General features: G+C 33.1%; 1 protein-coding gene, 1 long non-coding RNA gene and 1 pseudogene across 2 annotated transcripts; all 3 read right to left on the bottom strand.

Moving 5' to 3' along the window:
- Positions 1–764: 764 nt before the first annotated feature.
- On the bottom strand, positions 765–1,997 carry LOC112101215. Its single transcript, XR_002907330.1, has 3 exons — positions 1,983–1,997; positions 1,379–1,452; positions 765–1,193 (listed from the first exon to the last, which is right to left on the bottom strand). It is a non-coding gene; the product is annotated as an uncharacterized LOC112101215 (long non-coding RNA).
- Positions 1,998–2,694: 697 nt separating this feature from the next.
- Positions 2,695–5,283, bottom strand: LOC112101213 (nuclear intron maturase 3, mitochondrial). Its single transcript, XM_024192047.1, has one exon. The coding sequence runs from the start codon at positions 5,251–5,253 to the stop codon at positions 2,926–2,928; it is 2,328 nt and encodes a 775-aa protein (XP_024047815.1). The 5' UTR covers positions 5,254–5,283; the 3' UTR covers positions 2,695–2,925.
- Positions 5,284–18,372: 13,089 nt separating this feature from the next.
- On the bottom strand, positions 18,373–23,655 carry LOC112099923 (annotated as a pseudogene).
- Between the last annotated feature and the right edge of the window lie 196 nt (positions 23,656–23,851).

Below are 23,851 nucleotides of genomic sequence, written 5' to 3'. Positions count from 1 at the left end.
TTGATAGAGAAAATGATTTAGAAACCTATGTCCATCAGAACAAATTCTACCATGCAAAAGTAAAAATTCAAGGCTTTGGGAAAAGAAGAGATGTTCCTGTCATCATTTAATTAGTAACTAGATTTTAAATAACATGACAGAAGTTATCAGTCTCCCACAAACCACCACTCCGTAAGAGCAAACTACATCTACATTTGCAGATGTATTTTTGATAGAGAATGATTTAGAAACCTATGCCCATCAGAACAAATTCTACCATGCACAAGTAAAAATTCAAGGCTTTGGAAAAAGAAGAGATATTCCTGTTATTTCATTAGTAACTACTTTACATATCAATCACTTACGTTGTGCTGTGTTATATTATATTATATTGCATTATTTTAATGTCGGTGTATTGTATTATACTGTATTGCATTAACACTATATTATAATAATGATGTACAATATTTAATGTTACACTCTACTGTATTAATTTATAGTTATACTATGTTTGGTGCTGCATTATACTGTATTAATTTCTTTAGTGATTAATATAAATTATGTATTTAGAAAATATATAATTTATTAGTATTGAGAAAAAAATTAAATATGAAAGTCTTAAATTTTTACATCAATTCTTTTCTTGTTTAAATTTAAAAAATCATAATTCTTCATAAAACATGTTTAAAACTAACAAATTTTGAAATTTTCGACAGTATAACATTTATTTTTTCAGCAATTCCCAAACATAACCCGTGAAATAGTTCAACTCATTTTTTACGTATACGTGAAAATTGAAAGCTCACACATTTCATATGCAACAGCCCAATAATCTCTATACAAATACCATTCAATATCAATTAATCTAGTTTCGAAGTCATAAATTAAAACTACATCTAGACAACTAACGACCTGTAATCAAGTCATCAGCACCTTATGGGGACTTATAAACAGTCACAAACACATTGGAAAAGCGCATGTGAAAGTACAAGGCATCTAAAATGAAGCTACCATACTCATCTTGTGTATCCACATTGTTATGGCTGATTTAATTCTTGTGGGTAATGTTGTTATCTCCTTATTATGGATAGCTGGAAAGACAGGCTCTTGTTTGACCACATAGTGGTTGGTGATAAGGAATAGGTTGCCGCAACCTTAGCCACGATATTGCCCTTGTAAGCCTTGCAGATATAGCCTATAAAGATTTTGTAGTCCTGCGGCAAGAGAAATATTTCATTTCCTGAAGATCCCCAGGTTCAATATTTCTAATGCAAAAGATTATCAAAATATTTGATATAATAATCTTCTACTTCAAATTTCAAGAATCGTACATTTTTGTTGAACAAATTTTATTCCGATTTCCACGAACTTGGGGACAATAAGAAAATCAGGAATGTACCTCATACAATAGGTTTCAGCTGCATATTGATGAGGCACGAAAAAATTTGTTGCAGCTGCATATTTTAACTCAAGCTGCAAGTAATATAAAATCCAACTGCAAATCAATCACATATACCAATTTCAAAGGCAGTGGACTATATCTACTTTCGTTTCATTTCCTCCATATTCACTAATTGTGCAGTCCACTGTCAAGAAACAAATTTCCATAGCTACTGGTATAGCAATCAATAATTGGTGTCAGATCCAATCCCAATTTCTCAAAGCATGTTTCCCCTTGAGGATACTTATGCTTGTACACTAAACTCTCAAAGCAGTAGATAAACTAGAAATGCCCATTCTGCACCACAAACTTCACTTTATTAACAACATTTTCGACCAAAAGGCAAAATCTGAAAATGAAAAAAATCTCCCCCCCCCCCCCCCCATAATTCAAAACCTGTAAATTTCAATACATAGTGTTCTATTATTTATCTGGGTCAAGTCATGTTTGCAATTGTAGTGCCTATGAGAAATATTCAGTGATTATATTCCACCTCCCAAACTGAATGTTCCATACCGATGTAAATATAAAAGTTTCAATTTACATTAAAACAAAGACTTACCAATTCAGGCCAAATATCAATTGCACAAGCTTCCAGATGGGCCATGCTGCAACCAACATCAAACAACAATTTGGTAAATACTTATGTTAAAGATGTGATCAAAGAGACCCTTTCAGGAAAAAGACCCAGATTGTGTGGAGGCAGATCCTGTGGTGTGGAGTTGGGGTCGCGCGACAGTGGTGCTGTGGACCTGAGGCACAACAATGGTGGTGGTGTCATGCAACAGTGGTGGTGTGAAGGCAGATTGCACAGTGGTAGAGTTGGGGTCACGCGACAGTGCTGGTGTGGAGCTGAGGCATAACAGTGGCTGTAGTGTCATGCGACAGTGGCTGTGTGGAGGCAGATGGCGTGGAGCTGGTGGTGTCGAGACAGATCACATAGAGGCAGATGGCGTGGTGGTGGAGTTGCTGCTGTGATCAATGCCTGTGAAAGAGAACGAAAGTGAAGGAGACTTGTGGAGGAGAGCTGTTAAAGAGGGGCAGAACGAAATTTTTTTTCATGAGTTTCAAACCCGCATAAGCTCAATTCTCGCGTGGATTTAGGTATACAGGTTTGACTGCATTCCAAAATAATATGACCACAACACAATACAATGAGTAGTAGTCATCAACATATATTGTAATAATTTAATACTATGAGAAGTGCTAATGCCTTGCAATAAGGGCTGCCAAACATGCCTTAGATGAAATCAACTCACCACCAGTATTCTTTAGTCATTTCTGTCTAAGTTCTTATAAGCATACATTTTAAAGAATAGAACTGATTAGAGAAGGCATAACCTAAGTCCTATTAGACAAAAAAATCAAGCTATAATTAATATAAATATCAGTGCCTGATAGGAATTAGTAAAGAATATGTAGTACAGTATCTTGAGGTAATTTTCGGATTGTAGCAGCCTTCAAACACAACCAACCCTTACAAGACTGAAGGGAAACACCAAAACTCAGTCTACATCCACAAGTGAAGCACAATCAATGTCCTGAAGGGTGATTATTCCGCTGAATAAATCATTTTTGTGATCAGAACAGAGGGCAACACACTTTCGGTTCAGACATTCAGGAATGGCACCTATTCCCTGGACCCATTTTTCCTCATCCAATGGGTTAATGTTTAAACGATTTTGTAGTAACCATACCCTATACATGATAGTATCAGTACTGTCACAAAAATGGGCAACACAAGAACATGATGGCTCATCAGAAGCCAATCTAATCAAAGCCAAGGATAAAGCTCCATCCACTGGTTTTGGATCTGAAAGACTCTTACCTCCCATCATCTTAACCTCCTTTTCTGTGGGGAAGTACACTTCTTCATTCCCCTCCATATCAGTGACTTTCAAATCTTTAGTGTAATGTTTAATTGCTTCACGTTTGGTGGATTCATGCTTTTCTGCAAGTGTTAAAATACATGAGAACCTCAAGTGATAAGTTACAACAGTTTTCACCATCTTGAAGTTGTGGCAGCAGCAGAAAAAATCAAGCCATCTTCTTCCAACCCCCGCATACCACTTAATAATATCAGTATCTTCCAGAGCAGTAAGTAAACTTATTGGTCTGGGACGGCCCATATGGTTAGTGAATCCAGCCATCTTAACCGCCTTCCTAATAAGTTCTGTAGGTGCCGAGACTTTCATGCAAAGCCTCTGCAAATCCTCGACGGTTCTTTCAGCATATTTACATTCCTCTTCTTCTTCCAACCTCCTTTCTTTTTCCTGCAATGCCTTCATAGCTTTTACCGGTGATAAATACCTGTCTAGTTGCTCTTGGAACTTGTCATAAGCATCAACAAGCTCTCCTGGCAGTTGATCCCTAATGTGTCTCAGAGAGAGAAAATCACCTCTAGAGAGCATCCGATGCCAAGTCCAACGTTCATCTAAGGATCCAAGGAACTCTTGAACCACTTCATCTGCCCAAGTTTTAAAGATATCTTTGACTTCATTCTCAATGTGGAACTCAAACTTGAACTCATTACTCTGCTTCAACTTCTTAAAAACATGACTAAATAATTTCAAACCCAACTTCTTCCTATTCCTCTCCCGTGCATTTCTCAATTCCTGAGCTCTGACTTCCTTCTGCCTGAGGTACTTCTTTCTCGCTCTTATTGCTTTTTCAGACATAGGAGGATGCAAAACTGAAGGCGTGACAGCCTGCAGTTCCAACCCCAAAAAGTCAATCTTCTCTGAAACTGCACTATGAATAGCTGTTTTCACTCTATCCACGCTCAGCTCCAATTTCTCTTCTAAAAATTTCAAAACTGTATTTTTCAAATCCATTGTTAACATCTTTGACCCTGAAGTAATAACCAATATCTCATCCAAGTACCTAACTGCATATATCTTCATAGGCTTGTAAGAAACATTGGATGTTGAACCAAGCTCATTTGAGTCAAACTTAGGATTCTTCTCATTTATACGTAAACGAGTTTCTTGCAACATTCTATCAAACCCATCAAAGTAAACATTAATCAAAATTGAAGACAATCCACATTCCTGAGGTAACCCCCTTCCTAAGTAACAACCACCCACCTCAATTCCCACTATTCGACAATCAAATAACCTCTTAATCATATCAATCAACATTTTATCCTTAATTTTATTTCCCATAAACGAACACAACTTATCAACCTTACGATTATCAAACTTTTGGCGATTAAACGAAACAACAAACCACCAACTGGGATTCTCTACAGAGTTTTGAAGGTACCTAATTGCAGTGTGTCTACCCATATTCACACGACCGCCATAAGAAAACGTGACAAAACGTTCATCATAAACAATTTCTAACACAATCCTTATAGCTTCAATCAAGACTTTCAATTTCAAATTGGGAAAAACCAAAGAGTCACCTCTGTTGTCGCCGCTGCTGCTCATTTTGACACAACAAGATTGGATATCGAACCGGTTCTCGATAAGCTCGCGACCCATTTCTTGAACCGAGAAGTGGTTAGAGACTGCGTCTAGAGCTGAGTGGTGGCGACCAGCATTGAGGTGGCGGATGTTGAAGAGGTTGAGGGAGGCGGCGAGGAGAACAGACGGCAAAGCGACGACACTTTGGAGGAGGTTGGAGAAGTAGCCTCGGGAGTATTGCCTGAGGACTAAAGCTTTGAGTTGGGTTTTTGTTAAGGGTTCTGCTGATGCTGATTTGAGGTTTAAGAGTTGAGTGACTGCTGTTGTGGTTGTTGAATAATAATAATAATAGATTCTGAAGGAAAGTGAAATTTTAATCCTGAGATTTGACTTGAATGCATTGATGCTTTTAAGTTTCATCAACATTTGTAAATTTGTGAGAGCTCCACTTCTGCAGTTCCGGTGTTTTGAGCTTTGAACGAACAAGAACATAGAGAAGAAGAGGGCTAAAATTTGCTCTGTACTGACATTTGGGCCATAGGTCCAGTGGTCGAAGATTATGAGCAAGCTAACTTCATTAAGGCCCAACAGCAATGAGCAATTTTTTTTACAAATTTTAGAGTGTGTTTTTTTTAAACGGTAAAATTTAATTTACCGCTACTTAGAACCACAATATTCAATTTGCACCTCTCATTTTCTCTCTATCTTTAAAATAAAAATAGGTATAAATTGAAGTTTTCATACATATAGGAGGTAAATTAAATATCGTAATTCTGGAAGAAGAATTAAAGTTTATCCTTCTAAGAGCATCTCTAAAAAATTCTTCAAATAAGATTTTATTTCCTATTTGAAGAGGCACATCAGCATTTAAAATTACAAAAGACACTCTAATTAATATTTTTCAAATAAGAGATAATTCTCTCTCTTCAATTTTGTAGAGTTATTTTCTCTCTCTTTAATTGATTTTTCATTACTTTTTATTGGGGGAAGAGAGAGAAGTGCTTTAATTATCATTTACTTTTCCTTTAAAAAATATTTATTTGATTAAAGTAATATTAACTTTGTCGATCAACATAACATATTTTTATTTGAAGAGTCTTTTGAAAAATAACATATTTTTTTACTCTCTTTTTTGCTACTTAAGTAAGTAAATAGATATTTGAAAACTAAAATTAATAGAAAATTTTGGAGATGCTCTAAGATATCTCAATTGATATGGTTGTTTCAGATCATATTATTTATTTATGTTTACTAGATGCGGACATCAAATAAGACTCAAATCGGAACCTTGAATGCTTATTATTGTTAAGGTTGAGCAATGATTTCCTCCTACTAAAATACATGTGATTAACAATAAGAAATTAAGAATAGAGTAGTGGTTAAATCTTTACCGTATGTTATTATTAACTTTAAAACTCTTGACAATTTAATTTTTTTTTAAAGGTTTGGATGAAGATGAGAAACCCAACTCACTTAAGACCAATATTTGTCCCACTATTAGGAAAAATGCATGTTTCATCCCTATTAGATTTTTAACTACTTGTTCCATCGCTCTGATTAAAAAAAAAAAAATTAAGTTACCATTTTTTTGTTCATATACTATTTTACACCTCCTTAGAGGAGTTTGTGTCATTTTTAATTAGTTTCGCGCCTAAATAAAAATAAGATGAAAAGAATTAGTCTAATATAATTAGCAGAAGAGCTCGTGCATTTTTCATTTTTGTAATCCTAATGACTTTTGTTAGATTTTATTTTAGATTTTAAAATATCAAAGCTAGAATCATTGTTTTGCCCTACTTTTACAATTAATTGTGATATCTCTCAATGAAAGGGATGAACCATGTAATTAAAAATCTAGTACAAATATAAGTGGTCAATATGACATATATAAGAGATGAAACATACATTTTCCCCCACTATTATTATTCAAACTCAGCTGAATACATACGCAAAGTACATTCATAATTAGGTAAGCAACGCATCTAAATTATTAATGTTTCCACTTTGGTTAGTAGATAGAATAATTGTAAGTTGCTTCATAAACATTTTTATAAATTCTCTTTTCTTTCTTTGTTTTATCATGTTAAATTAAATATAATTATCATTATTAAACAAAAAACCTACTGCAGATAACTCGCTACCAAATTACTTTTAATTGAAAACAAGTAACATTTCTCATTACTTTTTTTTTAACATGGATATCTTTACAAAAAAGGGTCTGTTGATATATACAATAAAAAATTATTAAGATTACTTAAATTGATTTATAATAGTATAATTCAGATTTTTACCCATTAATACTGGAAAAACAGATCCATTCTACTTTTATAAACGAAAAAGAAATGGAATATGCTCTTACCCAATAATAAAAGAGTAGCCACAATAACCCCAACCCACTCTCCCAATTTACCACTCCAGCGAAATTCTTGTTTCAAAATTTTACTTAACCATTTGATAGATAAAACAAAGAGCAAATTGAAAACTTACAAAAATAATAATGATGATGATGATGATAAATAAATAAATAAATAAAATAAAGCATTCTCTCTTTCTCTATAATTCATGACTGATCCCAATGAACAAAGAGACGATTATGTGGTCTATAATCTTATAATAGATAAGAAAGTTGACAATAGACAAAAGCTTAATTGTCTTAATCGATGTTTAACCTCTAATATTATTATAATATTATAATATACACAACATCGGACTTGATGTCCGAGACTCCATAAGCATAAGAATGCTTTCATTTTTTAATAATTAATTACACCCATCACTAAAAGAAAATAGACAATAGGTAACGGAAAATAACTATCATAAAAGATGGTGCATGACAGACAGTTCATCCATCATCTATGTCACTGTCATTAATTGATGACAGAATATTTTCCGTCATGAATTCTTGATGGTATTTTACAGTCATATATCCGTCACACAATATTTTAATGAAAAAATAATTAAATTAAATTTGAATTTATTTAAATTTTGCTCTATTTTTTTAAAAATTTTAGCGGGAAATTAAATTGTCATTTGTAAATTTATTATTCAATTTTGGTGGAAATTTTTTTTTATGACAGATTTTATGATGTGTATTTCCCATCATGAAGTTAATTTTTTTAAAAAAATTATATTGTGATTATAATTTATTTTTGAATTCCTATTTACACATTTAATTAATTAATAAAAATGAATATTGTCAAAAAATAATATTAATTAACATCCATTCAATCCAACAAATTAATTTCAAAATAAATACATCAAGTATTCAATGTCATTTCCACCAATATATAATAAAACATCCCAAATTGAAAAAATGCCAAAATATAAAACAATAGTTAAATTCCAATTAAACTCCAACAAAAGTAATTCAAATTCCGACCGCCGAGCCAAGTTCCCCAACAAAACTTCCAAAGATTAATGGAATATTCCAACAGCAAGACTTCCAGAAGCAATACCCTCTTCCAGCGGCAATACATTGAATAATCTAAAAACTTATTACATTGTTTAGAACCACAACACTAAAACATAAAAGCCAAATAACTATATTAAACTCATAAAAAACTTACAATTTACAGGAGAAACTGAAAGTATCAGTCAATTTTGAGGCAATATATAAAACAATTTAATTTTGGCTATAAGAAAATAATAGAAAATTTAAAGTACCTTTAGTCAAAAGGCTCAAGCATTTACAGAGTGAGTTGGGTTTTGAGAATGGCCAATATTACCTACACAGATAATAAATTTTTAGCCCAAGAATAATGATGCATTTGCTAGATCTCAATGCACTAGTGTTCTCAAACAAACCTGAAATGCATCCAACAACCCATCATCGTATGCACTATATCACGCATTCGTTTGCAACTTCACCATCTGGAACAATTGAAAGAGCTGATTTAGTATTCATGGATTGATTAAAGCAACATGAATGGCATAAGGGTTAAATAATTATGTAAGCCTCACTAGCAAGATTGACAGCCAAGTTCGCTTGAGCATTAGCCTCAGATTTTAGATTCTTCCAAATGTGCAAAGAAAATGTCATAAACTTATGCAGTAAAAGGAAAAAGCAGCAGCGAGAACCTTTATAGCTAACACATGTGAATCCATGTGAGGAATAAAGACATTATCTTGTACTAATCTATAAGAACCATTAGGCACAAAAAAGTATAGTCACCCTTAGAACATGAGCTATCTAGATGGAAAGAAATTTATCCTTCAACCTCTTTGCCTCCCCACATAGTTCAGCCATACCTGGTGTTTGGTCTTCCAATAACCAACAACATGTCAATTCCTTGATCAATTCCACCAGTTTTTATTTTCCATGAAACCAATGTCATAGGCTTTGCACCATCAACTTTTACAAGTGTCACATTTGGTTCCTCAGAGCAAGTTTCATCTAACTTCGATTTCCCAATCCACAATCCATGGTCTTTGCAACTATTTCAAGCAAATACTGTTTCAAGTATTTGCACAAGGAAATTTTACTTTCTGAAATACCAAACACGAAGCCTAAATATCAGAAAATAGAAATTTAATTATATCAATCTTGATAGTTAATAAGCCTTAATTACTTTCTTTATTTTACTTAAGAAAACACTAGCATATTCTTGTCTCCAAAACTTACCAACACACTTGACCAAGTCCTTTAAATCAAAGGGCACTGATTTAAGTAGAACAGAGTGTAAATTCTCAGCACCCTTTACATGCTTCAATTTTACAGCAAGATATTATAAATGCAAAGAAAACATGAAGTTTAGACAACTGTGTGCTGCCAAAAGGCTAGCTAACAGTTCAAAATTAATAAACACCAAGAGAATGAGGTAAGAGAGATAGATAAGCACCTTAACACCAGTTTGGCCAAAAATTGCATTATCTGCTGCAATGGTAAGATCACAAACCATGTGCAACACATGTCCTCCTCCAACAGCATAACCTGCAATCTGGTTTGGAATAGATGATAAGACGTGCACCAAGCAAAATGAATAAACAATTTTAAACCGATCGTACTCTTATAGACTTGAGTCTCTGTCAAGGAAACTGTAAACCAAATCACATGTATCTTCAGACGACTTAAAGTTCAATGCTCTACCAATTTAAACATTATTTCCAACATGTTTTATTCATACACAACCTTCCAATAGAGAATCCATGAGATCATCTACATGCAGAATTAAGGAAGGTGTACCATTGCAATTACTGGTTTGGGAAGACGCCGAATCGAAACCTACTTCAAGATAAGAGATGAAGTAATATAAATGAACAATTAAGAGCACAAGTATATATGCATATGTTGCTGAAGATGGTTCCAATGGAGATCAATCACAAATAACTTATGAAAGGCTGAATATTACTAATCATTTTGGCATTGCAATAACACTCAAATAGGAATGATGAGTAAGGGCAGCAAAGAAAAAGAGTCCAAGGGGAAGCTTCCACTAAATTTTGGTTTAGAATAAGGTTTTATAGGTAGCAAGTTGATAACTCTATGAAATGAGAGTTATTATGGCAATTCTAAACTTAAATCAAGACCACTTAGAGAGTAAATGATGTGTTTTTATTGCATTTTTGTTACGTTTTGCATAAACATCCATTTTAGTTTAGTCTTAATAAGTTTTGCTTGATTTAAAGTGATTCATGCTAAAAAGAAAGTGAGACAATAATAGGAAGTCATCTGTCTAGGATATTGAGTAATCAGGTCTGTTTATGAGCCCCATGTTCAGCCTTGAGTTAAAAGATATCTTTAGATAAGATTATGTTACGGATATTGCTACAACAACTTTGATATGTGCATTGATTGAGTAACTGGGTGTCATCATTACAAATGATTGACATTCACATGAAAGATGAATGTTGCAGTGAAGAGGGATGGGTACTCTTAAGTTTTCATTCTTATTAGAGCAGTTTGAGTATGTGTGATTTCTGCTACCCCATATGTGAATAAACTTTTGCTACCTCTGAATTACATGCAATCTCTTGGTAACGTTGTAGCGTCTCTGGAATATAATCAAAGTAGCACACATACACTTTGGACAGAAGGAAACTTAAGTCTCGAACTGAACTATTATAGCTATTTTGCATGATTAAGATTGTGATATGAAGGTGGAAGAATCCTTGCAAATTTGATGACAGAGCTAAGTTATTTGTTGCATGTTGTGTGCATAAAGTGTTATAATGTTGTCATTACTTGAGGACAAGTAACGGTTTAAGTATGGGGGTGTGATAACTCTATGAAATGAGAGTTATTATGGCAATTCTAGACTTAAATCAAGACAACTTAGAGAGTAAATGATGTGTTTTTATTACATTTTTGTTACGTTTTGCATAAACATCCATTTTAGTTTAGTCTTAATAAGTTTTGCTTGATTTAAAGTAATTTGTGCTCAAAACATATGCATAATTGTAGATTTTCAGAAGTTTATAAACCATGAAGGGATGCTGAGCCAGTAGGCTAGCAAAAAGGAGGAAGAATATCGCAACAAAAGAAGTGAAACAAAATCTAGAACAGTGCAGTGTTCTAGTCGTTGTTGGAACAATCATTACTGTAGCAATCCTGGAACAACGATGGAGAAAACTTAGAGCGGGATATCTGCAGAATTGCGATCTGTAGTTTTCTAATTTGACTCATGTACGTCCTGGGCTTTTGTTTACCCTAGATTTCAGTTATAAAAAGGGGCGCGTATCATATAAAACGGCTACAAGGAATTAACATTGAAAAATATTAAGAGGAAAAGAAAAAAAACGATCAGAATTGAAAGGAACCAATGCTGCATCCTTGAAGAATCCAACAGAGTTATCTGGATTCAATCTTTGTCGTTCTCACTTGTTCTTCTCTTACTCTTTGATTGAACTAATGTATTTCATGACCAATATTTTGTTGTTTGTTTTTCTCTGTCAAAGTATGAACTAAACTTGTTGTAGTTGAGTGACAAACAATCTAAATGAGTTTTTGATTGTTCTTATGAGTTGCTATATAATTGCTATAGCATTTTATTCTAATAGTTATTATTATAACTATTATTTCGGTTGACCACCCATTTAGTGGTTCAAGTTAAGATAGAGCTGCAAAAGGGCATGTCTCAGTAGATATTATTAGAGTAATACTTGATCTTAATTTGAGTTTCCTGAATTAAGTTTATCTTGAATCCCATAAGGGCTATACTTGAAGTTAAGATTTGTGAAGAAGTAGACATAGGTACTCACCTTGTAGGGTGGAGAGAATAAATGTTCATAATGTCATGCTGTAGGTAGAATAACAACTGGTCATTGCTAAGTTACTTAAAGGTATGAGAATTCTAACACGCGACGGCTGATGGTGCATAATGATTATGCCCAGTGCTATAGAAATTGTTGTAGCAACCGGTGCTAATTTGATGAAAAGCAGTCAACCCATGAAGAGAGTTTGATCATTCAACTACCCTATTCTCATTTGATTCCTCTACGCAATTTATTTAATTCATTTCATTTATACATTTATTTATTTTCTTTCCTTACAATTATCAATTTCGGTAGTCATCAACTTTCAATTTGTTCATCTTGACATAAAGGTCGATTGCACTATTGTGATTACTGTAGCATTTCTAGTAACATCAATCTCAGTGGAGACGATCTTGAATACTCATCACTTTATATTGCTTGTTGTGTACACTTGCAAATTGGCATTAATAGTAATTGATTGAAAATTAACCAACACAAGCACACGTTCCTATAAGTAAGCCTTTAAGGGGTACACTGTAAACACAATACCTGCAAATCTAAGACATTAAGGCGGCCAAAATTTTCATAATCGGCATAACCATCTCTGGTTCTCAATGCCTGGTCACCACCACTACAAAATGCCTTGGTTCCATACAACAACATGTTGCAAATAAAAAAGATGTCAATACAAACCATCCATAAAAAATATTTAAAAGTAGAATGTCATTCGGTTCTATGCCCTCATTGATATCTAGAAGTACAAAAAAAAACTCACAATTTACTTGTCAAATAAGGAGAAGGCCAATAGTTCCAATTTCCAAAGATGGATTTTTCCTTGCGATAACATTTTAAAATGCTTACATCAGAAAATGAATGCCTAAGTCTATACAGAGTAATAGATGAACCATTAATGCAAAAATACAGAGGAATCAAGGATAAAGACAAGAAAAATAAATAGAGACCTTTTAGTATTAACTATAAGGCATTTGTATAGCGTTCTCTTCTGTTAGAATGATTGAAAAATTCCAACATATATGATGATGATATAAGTCCACCGAGATTAAAGCTAGCATATAAATTAGGTAAACCCAAGCCAAATGAGATATAAAATAATTTAAAACCTAAATCACCATGACTAAAATAATTCAACACCTAATTAATTTTTTAAAAATAATTTACCTTGATACTTTGCTACAATTGTGTGATGAAGCTCCAGTGAAGGATTCATCAATGGAGTCAGGAGGCTGCAGCCTAGATTTATACGACAAAGGTGAACGAGTTCAGGGTGCATGTAGCAAAGATGTAATGCGGCGACGGTGTTCTACGGGCATCTATAGTAAAGCTCTGGTGATGGATTGTCGATGGAATTAAGAAGCGACAGTGAGCTGACTGAGGAGATCGAAAATACACATCTGGAAAGTAAAATAAATTGAACAAAGCTTGAAAATTTGAACAAACACCCAGAATTTTGAACAATTTTTGCAAAACAAGAATCATCAAAACCTAACTCTAGCAAAGCTTGAAAATTAAAAATCAAAACAAACAAGAACATCAAAATCACACAAGTTAATTGTTGTGCAAATTTTATTGAACTCGCAAGTGCACGAATCTATTGTAGAATAGATTAATGGTGATGAGTGTCGATCCCACGAGGAGGTGAATTTTAATTATATGTAGAATTAATTTTGTATGAGGGTGGTTGGATTTGTGGTGAAAGTGATTTAGATTATCTTAAAATTGGAATAGAAATGGCGAGAATAAATTGAAAAGAAATCTATTGAAATGACGTACTCGGGTATCTGGATCCGTATCAACATGCACCATGAGCTAAATATTCCTTATTAATGCCAATTAAATCATGAGGGGGGAATCCACACCTCATGAATCACACTCTAATCAATATGGTGCTAAGGATTTATCGTGCCAAATAATAATAACCTTGTACTAAGGAGCTGGTGAAATCAGGGCGGTATTTAGATTATTATTATTTGTCGATGAGAAGTCAAAATATCCACAAAAACCAAAAGGGAAAAGAAAGTAAATTTACCAATTAAAGCCCATGACACATGTTGAGACTTCACCTTCAACCTAAACTTGAAAGAAAATTAGCTACTCATAAGTGAACTAGGGGCAAAATAGAAATTTATTAAAATACGTAGAAAATACAAGATGGAGAAGGAATTACAGAAAATGGAGCCCAAAAATGGATTCAAAGATGCTAAATTAAGGGGGGGAGGCCCAATTTTTATAGATACATTGAGTAAATCATGGCTATCGAATTAAAAATAGTTTGGACGCTCAGGATTGCGCCACGTCATCAATCAACAGTACGCTATTTGACCACGCGGTTTGAACAATGACACGGTTTGACCTGACTTGAACAGTAACGCGGTTTGGTTGAAAATAATTCTGTGTATATACATGTACCATTTTTGGTCTACTAACATGCTGCCACGTCACCAATTGACACAACTTAAAAGTAATTTTTAACTCCCAAGTATAAGAGTGTCTTGTTGTATTATAACTCGGTGAGTCCGATGTCGATCCACAGAGAAACGATTTAATTAGTTTATTTTATTTTAACTAAAAATTGAAATTAAAACTTAAATATAAACAACTTAATTTAAATGAAACTATGAAATTGAACTAGTTAGGGTTATGGATCCAGTCTTAGAAGTAAATAAAACTTAATAAATTCTTTTTGCTAATTTTTTTAGATTTATTACTCAAAAGATTAATTATACAAATTATTATTATTTTCCCTTTAATTTTATGATGGATTAAGTATTTATTGTGCCAAAATTTAATTTGTCTACAATAAGTTAAAATACCATTTCACCATGCCTTATATTAAGATCTTAAGAATTTGTTGTGCCAAATTCATTTGTTTGTCTACAATAAATCAAAATTTCAAAATATAAAACATGTATAAAATTAAATAGAAAATAATTTAATTTATAAAATTAAAAATATAATTTGATTAAATCATATTTATTTCCTAAGAGTTTCACCTTCCCCTAACTAATATTATTTAGTTAAGCATAATTAAAATAAAAAGTAGTAAAATTGAATTACTTGTAATTAAAAGTAATAAAAACAACTAAAATTAGAAATAAAACTAATTTTATTTATCAAAATAATTATACAAAATATTAAAAACACACCTGGAAATCAAGATTACAAGGAGATTGAGGGAATTTGATAAGAAGAGAGTTGTAGAGAGATGATTAAAACATAAAAATGAGGCCCTATTTATAGAAAAATAAATTCATAATCCAGTGTTTTGTGGTCCATCATAGGCTTCATGCATGTGCTCCTCACAACCCTTAGATCAAGATCCAATGATTGGTCAAACTTCAAAAGTCAACATCACACATGGCATTATTTGACTCGTCCGATTTACCCAAAGAACGGTTGAGATTTGGAGGGTTAATAGGTGGATTGGGTCGACCCGAATACAAAGATTCGGATCCTCCAACTTGCTTCACCAACTATTGCCACGTGGCACAATCATGGCCATTGAATCATGAACGGTTGAGATTTGGTCAAGATTGCCAGCTATCCCATGCACTCATATCTATTGTAAGCTCATTTCATCATCCAATCAGTGCTCGGTCAACAGAAAAAGTCAATTTTTTTTACATAAGCCAAATTTTAAGCCGATCTTGACTGATCTTAAGGTTTTCAGACCTCCGGAATCTAAATTTGACCTCCGTTTATCTGTTTGGAGTCTCGAAGTACGTGAAATTAATATTTTTCCTAATAAACACATAAAAATACACAAAATTAAATATATTTTAAACATAATTAATAATTCATAATATATTAAATAAACACAAATATAAATTATAACATAAGCATAAAATAACATATTATCGCTTGATAATTAAACAATTTTTAATACTAATCACACTTCCCAACCAGCTTATTGCTAGCCCTCTAGCAATTAAAGCATTATATTAAATTAAGATTTATAAAATTCACATGCAAGTTAATAGTTGTTCTTCTATCCTCTAAATTACCAAATAAATGAACTCTCCCAAATTTCTTTACCACATTGATGTTCACTCATTATCCAGAATATCATCAAACCTTCTTTTGTGCTCATGTAAATAACACAATACTTATGGGGCTTCATTAAAAGAAAAACAACATTTTCGTTCCAAAATTCATTAGAAATTATATCTTTAGGCAATAGATTATTCAGACATATTTTTATTTATTATTATTATTTTTTAAATATTACATTTCTAACCCGTGTAGCGAGCTTTAGGTTAGTGACTCCCACACCAGTTAGCCTTAGGGCACTAGGTGTTGAAGCACCCCTACGGACTTAATTACTCGGGTTTCTAATAAACAAACAATATATCTATTACCCGTGTAGCGAGCTTTTGGCCAGTGACTCCCAGACCAGTTGACCTTAGGGTACTAGGTGTTGAAACACCCCTACGGACTTAATTACTCGGGTTTCTAGATATAACAAAATTAAAAATTTTTTTTCTTCTTTTTTTTTTGTTTTTTTGTTTTTGGAAATATACACTTTCTACTACCTTAGATACTTTTCCTAATAAATCAAAAGAACTAAATGCTGTTAAATTTTAACTTACAACCCACTAGTATGTGTCATAATGTGTGTGTGAAGAATAATTCAATAATACCTGTTAAATGAGTAAACAATTAAATAACTTAATAACCAAGTGGAGATTTCACAAATTTTAGTAATTCAAAGAAAAGGGAACAAAAACAACTTACTATGAATCTCAAAATCAAAATATAATACAACAAGACTATTAGGATGCGTCTCGAAAGTCATGACTCTTTACACGACCATCCTAGACAAAAAATATTTTTTTTTTAACAAAGAAAAGAAAAGAGAAAAGAGAAAAACAACACACATATTTAAAACATACGTCAATTATCCCCACCCCACAATCTAATCTAAACATTATCTTAACATTTTATAATTTTACAGATATGCAAAAAGAAAAAAAAAGAGAGAATAATAAAAGAAGAAGAAGAAGAGATCTCACCTGAACTTGATGCAGAAGCTTAAAAGCAAATAACAAAGATGAAGAAAAAGTCAATTTTTTTTTTTAACAACACCCTTAAGATTAAGAAGATGCGTTTCTAGAGAGACTAAATTCTCTATATCCTGCCATCTTCGACTCAAATTTGTCCTAAGTTAGTCTTTACAGAATTTTTTTTTTTAATGTAAACACATAACCAGGACTAAGATATTCCACAATTATCAACTATTCCCTCCCCCCAACCTGAAAAATACATTGTCCTCAATGTTTTAAAAGGAAAGAGAAAGAGTTTAGAAGACAGCACATGAACACTACAACAGAAAATATTTACAGACGGAGAGTTAAATCTAAATCGCACTTCTTATTACTGCTACTGTTACCGCTACCATCATCAATCGTCCAATTCAGTGCAAAATTCTTTGGATCTGGCTCTGGTGTATAAACTTACAAAAGATCAAGTAACTCATTAGCAGTAGAAGCAGAGATAAAGAGTTTTTTTTACAGAATGTGGAACAAAATGATTCTTTATTGCATGGTTAATAAAGTTAGCAAGCCGTCATAAAAATTATTAACATTTAACAAACCGATGGGTTTTTGATGAATGTTCAAGTGGGCCCAAAATGCAAATGTAATTAGTGCCTCAAAAGTTGCAAGATCTCCTGGCAAGAAAATAAAAGCATCAGCATGATTCATCATTTCAGATATTCTCTCTTGCATACTTGATACCACTAATTCTTCTCCAATTGGTGGGCCAGACAAGCACACTAGCGGTTTCATGGGTTTTGGGATAATGCCGAGTACTTGGCTTCCTTTGGTAAAAACAGCTTCTGAGACAAGTCTTGATAACCCTCGTTCACCTCCTCCATATACAAGATGCAGTTTCCTCTCTGCTATGACACGACCAAGATCTACAGCTGCCTGAACGAACTACTTTCCATAGTGAAACCCAGAAAGCACACAAATGTTTTTGAATTGTTTACTCGAAGATGCTGCCATTGGACTAATTTTTCAAAAACAAGTTGTGAGTGTTTGAAAAACAAGCTCATATTTAAAGATCTTGGTGACATAAATAATGAGAAACAGCTGTAAATGGGTTGGCATATTTGTCAAATGACGAGTAAAGCTCGTGGCTCAATAATTCAAAAACAAACAGTAAAAGAAACTAAATATTTATTAAATACAAAATCACATCGCTAAATGCAATAATGCAAATGATAAAATAACAGTAAAGTAAAATAACAGTGAAGTGAAAGGCTATTTACTGGTAGTTGTGATTGTGGCTCACATCTTCCTCTGGTTTTACGTCCAGTAACGGCTTGAACGCCCTCTATGGGTCGAGGATCGACTTCCCATCCAGTTTTCTTATAAACTGGCAAACAAGGTCTTTTTGAGTCAGATTCCCAAGACTAAACTGTGCACTTTGTTTTTGGAATAGTATCCACAAATTATAAATCTCACGTTGCACAAATACGCTTCGATGCGTCTCATGAAATCGTAAGATATCATCCAACGAATCTTTACTCATGCCATCTTTAACGAATTTAATTTTATCTTCACGAGTATCAGAAACCATTCCTAAAGATTTACAATCCGGTCGTTTGCAACCAAGTCTTACACAGTTATGACATTTTGAGCCAAGTCGTTTAGCTCTCCTTTTCTTAGCAAACGTACTTTTACCAAAACCAGGCATGTAAGAAACAAATGGATCGGAAAACTCACCTGCTAATCGGACCTTTGCTTCAATTAACCAACGAATGTCAGAAGGAATACCATTGATCATTAACAAATGCAGTCGTTCATAACGAGCTTTGTAAATTTTCCTTAGGGCATTCTGAGGGAGAGAGGGAAAATGCTTATGGAGTTTATGTTGTATTTCTTCCATGTTTGATTTTGAGGTTTCAGTTATTGTGGGAAACTGAAGATACCGACTTAAGAAGTCACGGAGTACCGTTATCCGCCATTTATACGGGAAAATAAATCAAAACAAACCAAAATCAAATCAAGCGTGAAAGCGAGCAAAAAGAAGCACACAATATAAAAGAAAAATGAACTTACATTCGTCCTCTCATTGAGTTAACCTCAAGCTCCATTTGAAATTCATATATGCCACTCTCTACTGTTCTGAGTTGTCCCTCTAGATCCTCAACATAGGACACAAATTTTGGTGGTTACGGAACCCAAAGTGGATGTGATTTACAGCTTTGTATCAGGCCTCTTAAGTGAAATTTTATACGCAGAAATCTTTTAAAATGTGCGAACAGGAATTTTCTCATTGAGGTGCTCATGATGTAAAATGGAAATTGATGAGAGAATGTACAACTGTCAAACAAACACGCTTACACAAGAAAAACAATGTTAAAAAAAACTATGTACAGTGCATCAATCTAGAGAAAAAGAAAAAAAAACCAAATATTGAAACGGTAAAATAATAGTAAAACAAAAAAAAATCATTAAAGACTTAATCAAGAACTGGTGGGTCACTCAAATTAATTTCGGTGTCCTCGTCACGTGGGTGATGTTCCAGATATGGTTTTAATCTTTGACCATTAAATTTAAATATGACACCGTTCTTTGGATTCTCAATTTCTATGGCCCCATATGAATATACATTTTTTACAACAAATGGGCCACTCCATTTTGATTTTAACTTCCCTGGAAATAAATGAAGACGAGAATTATAAAGCAACACTTTTTGACCAATCTCAAATGTTTTTCGAAAAATTCTTTTATCATGAAATGCTTTTGTTCTTGCCTTAATAATTCTTGAATTTTCATATACATCATTTCTTAATTCCTAAAGTTCATTCAATTACAATTTTCGCACATTACCAGCATTATCCAAATTTGAATTAAAAGCTTTAATAGCCCAAAATGATTTATGTTCAAGTTCAACAGGTAAATGACAAGGTTTACCATAAACTAACCGATAGGGTGACATTCCTAATGACGTTTTAAATGCAGTACGGTAAGCCCAAAGTGCATCATTAAGTCTAAGAGACCAATCTTTTCGGTTTGGGTTAACCGTTTTTTTCAAAATTTGTTTTATCTCCCTATTTGCTAATTCAACTTGACCATTTGTTTGAGGATGATAAGGGGTAGCAATTTTATGTGTAATTTCATATTTCTTCATTAAAGACTCAAATTACTTATTACAAAAATGCTTACCTCCATCACTGATAATGGCTCGAGGGATTCCAAATCGACTTAAAATGTTTTCTCTTAAAAATTTAATCACAGTTTTACTATCATTATTTCGACAAGAAATTGCTTCAATCCATTTTGAGACATAATCCACTGCAACTAATATATACACAAATCCAAAAGATGATGGAAATGGACCCATGAAATCAATTCCCCAACAGTCAAATATTTCAATTTCAAGTATGGGATTTAAGGGCATCATGTTTCTTTTTGTAATTGATCCTGATTTTTGACATTTTTCACAACTTTTGCAGAATTCATATGTGTCTTTAAACATGGCAGCCCAATAAAATCCACACTGTAAAATTTTAGCAGTAGTTTTTCTTGAAGAAAAGTGACCACCACATGCTTCAGAATAACAAAAATTAATGACACTACTTACCTCATTATCAGGAATACATCGCCGAAAAATTTGATCTGGGCAATATTTGAACAAATAAGGGTCATCCCAATAAAATTTCTTTACTTCAACAAAAAATTTCTTCTTCTCTTGAGCATTCCATTGCAAAGGCATTTTACCTGTAACAAGGAAATTAACAATGTTAGCATACCATGGCATTGAAGTAATAGAAAATAAAAATTCATCAGGGAAAGAATCATTTATGGGTGTAATATCATTACAGAATTCGGATGTGAGTCTTGATAGATGATCAGCAACAACATTTTCAGCACCCTTTTTATCTTTGATGGTAAGGTCAAATTTTTGTAGTAACAAAATCCAACGAATTAGTCTCGGTTTGGCATCCTGTTTACTCATCAAATATCTCACAGCAACGTGGTCAGTAAACACAACAGATTTAGAGCCAAGCAAATATGAACAGAATTTGTTTAATGCAAATACAACAGCAAGTAATTCTTTTTCAGTTGTAGAATAATTCATTTTAGCACTATCCAAAGTCTTACTCGCATAATAAATCACAAAAGGTTTACTATCCATTCTTTGTCCTAAAACAGCACCAACAGCAAAATCACTTGCATCACACATTAATTCAAAGGGCAAAGACCAATCAGGAGATTGCATAATAGGTGCAGATGTTAAAAGACAAATTATTTTCTCAAAAGATTTTTGGCAATCATCATTCCATTCAAACGATGCATCTTTTAATAAGAAGTTACAAAGTGGTTTAGATATGGCACTAAAATTTTTTATAAATCTTCTATAAAATCCTGCATGTCCTAAAAAGGATCGTACATCTCTAATTGTTTTTGGTTGTGGCAATTTAGATATGACTTTGATTTTTGCTTTGTCAACTTCAATTCCTTTAATAGAAACAACATGACCCAAAACAATTCCAGAAGTAACCATGTAGTGACATTTTTCCCAATTCAACACGAGTTCTTTTTCAACACATATTTTTAAAACTTTCTCCAAATTATCAAGGCAATCATCAAAAGAATTCCCAAACACAGTCAAATCATCCATAAAGACCTCGAAACAATGTTCAACCATATCACAAAAAATGCTTAACATACATCTTTGAAATGTTGCAGGAGCATTACAAAGCCCGAATGACATTCTTTTAAATGCAAATGTTCCAAAAGGACATGTGAATGTGGTCTTTTCTTGGTCCTCAAGTGCTATAGGAATTTGATAATAACCTGAATATCCATCTAAAAAACAGTAGTAGGGATGTCCTGGTACTCTTTCTAAGATTTGGTCAAGAAATGGTAATGGAAAATGATCTTTTCTAGTGGCTTCATTTAATTTTCTATAATCAATGCACATGCGCCAACTAGATATAATTCGTGTTGGAATTAATTCACCTTTTTCATTTTTAACAACAATGATTCCAGATTTTTTGGGCACTACTTGTGTAGGACTTACCCACTTACTATCAGAAATAGGGTAGATAATTCCCACATCAAGCAATTTAAGGACTTCTATTTTGACTACCTCTTTCATGTGTGGGTTTAATCTTCTTTGAGGTTGTTGACATGTTTTAGCATTTTCTTCCAAATTAATTCTATGCGTGCAAATTAAGGGATTAATGCCTTTAATATCATTTAAAGTCCATCCTATTGCATTTTTATGCTTTTTAAGAACAGTAAGTAACTTACCTTCTTGGTCGCTTGTTAAAGTAGAAGAAATCACAACAGGATAAGTTTGTTCTTCTCCAAGAAAAGCATACTTTAATCCTTCAGGCAAAGGTTTCAATTCCATTTTAGGTGCTTCTTGTTGTTCTGTCTTTTCAATACTTCCAAGCTCCTCAAATTTTGGCTCGTCATCATAATTTTGCGAAGTCTGCACAGAATCAAGCAACGAATTTATATTAGAAATATCAAGTTCAAGTTGCTTATTTGACTCAATTGAATTAACTAAACAAACATTAGAAAGTTCAGAAAAATCCCCTTGTTGAATATTTTCCTTGATACAAGATTCAAACAATTCCTTTTGTTCATCAGTATCATCTTCATTCTCATTTTCTTCATTAGGTTGCCTGCACATGTTGAAAACATTCAATTCCAAAGTCATATTTTCAAAGGATAAATTCATTAAACCATTCCTACAATTAATCAAAGCATTAACAGTTGCTAAAAATGGTCGACCTAAAATTACAGGAATTTGTTTGTAATTATTCACAACAAGTTCAGTTTCCAAGACAATAAAATCCACAGGATAAATAAATTTATCAACTTGTACTAAAACATCTTCCACTATTCCTTTTGGTACTTTAACTGATCTATCGGCAAGCAAAAGTGTAGTTGAAGTTGATTTTAACTCACCAAGATTAAGTTGAAGATAAACTGAATATGAAAGCAAATTAACACTAGCACCAAGATCTAATAAAGCATGCTCAATTCTGTGGTTACCAATAATACAAGAAATGGTAGGACAACCAGGATCTTTATATTTCAACTTATTATTAGTAGACAGAATTGTACTTACTTGTTCGGCCATGAAAGCACTCTTTCTTACCTTCAATTTCCTCTTAACAGTTCACAAGTCCTTTAAAAATTTGACATATGAAGGAACCTGCTTGATTGCATCTAATAGAGGAATGTTAACTTTCACTTGCTTAAAGATTTCATAAATTTCAGAAGAGTGGTTTGATTTCTTTGGTTTATTCAATACATGAGGAAATGGTGGTTCAGGTGGAACACTAGTTATTTCTTCACTAGGTGCAAGTTCATTTAGTCATTCCTTACCCTTTGAATTTTCATCATTTTCATAAGGTTCAGGCATAGGTCTATCAACAACCTTACCACTACGAAGAGTTATAACTGACTTGACTTGGTATGTGGGTGGATTTTGTTGAATTTTAGGATTTGGTTGTGGTTGGGCTGGAAATTTTCCTTTTTCTTGAATGGTGAGTGCAAAAGCAATTTTAGCAAGAGTATCTTTCAAATCAGAAAAAGTTTGTGCATTTTGATTGCTAATAACATCTTGCTTTCTGATGAATGAATGCATTGTGTCTTCCAGATTTTTCCAGGGTGGTGGAACATATGGTGCATAAGGCTGAGGATTTTGAAAATTTTGTGGAGGTGGTGCTTGTGAAGATTGTGCATTATTATTATTCCTCCAACTGAAATTCGGATGATTTCTCCAACCAGGATTATAAGTCTGTGAATATGGGTTTCGTTTATTGAAAGTGTTAATGACATTA

The sequence above is a fragment of the Citrus clementina genome, unplaced genomic scaffold (genome assembly GCF_000493195.1).
Source record: "Citrus clementina cultivar Clemenules unplaced genomic scaffold, Citrus_clementina_v1.0 scaffold_9, whole genome shotgun sequence".
Taxonomy (NCBI): Eukaryota; Viridiplantae; Streptophyta; class Magnoliopsida; order Sapindales; family Rutaceae; genus Citrus; species Citrus x clementina.
This window is presented reverse-complemented; position numbering and strand designations above follow the sequence as displayed.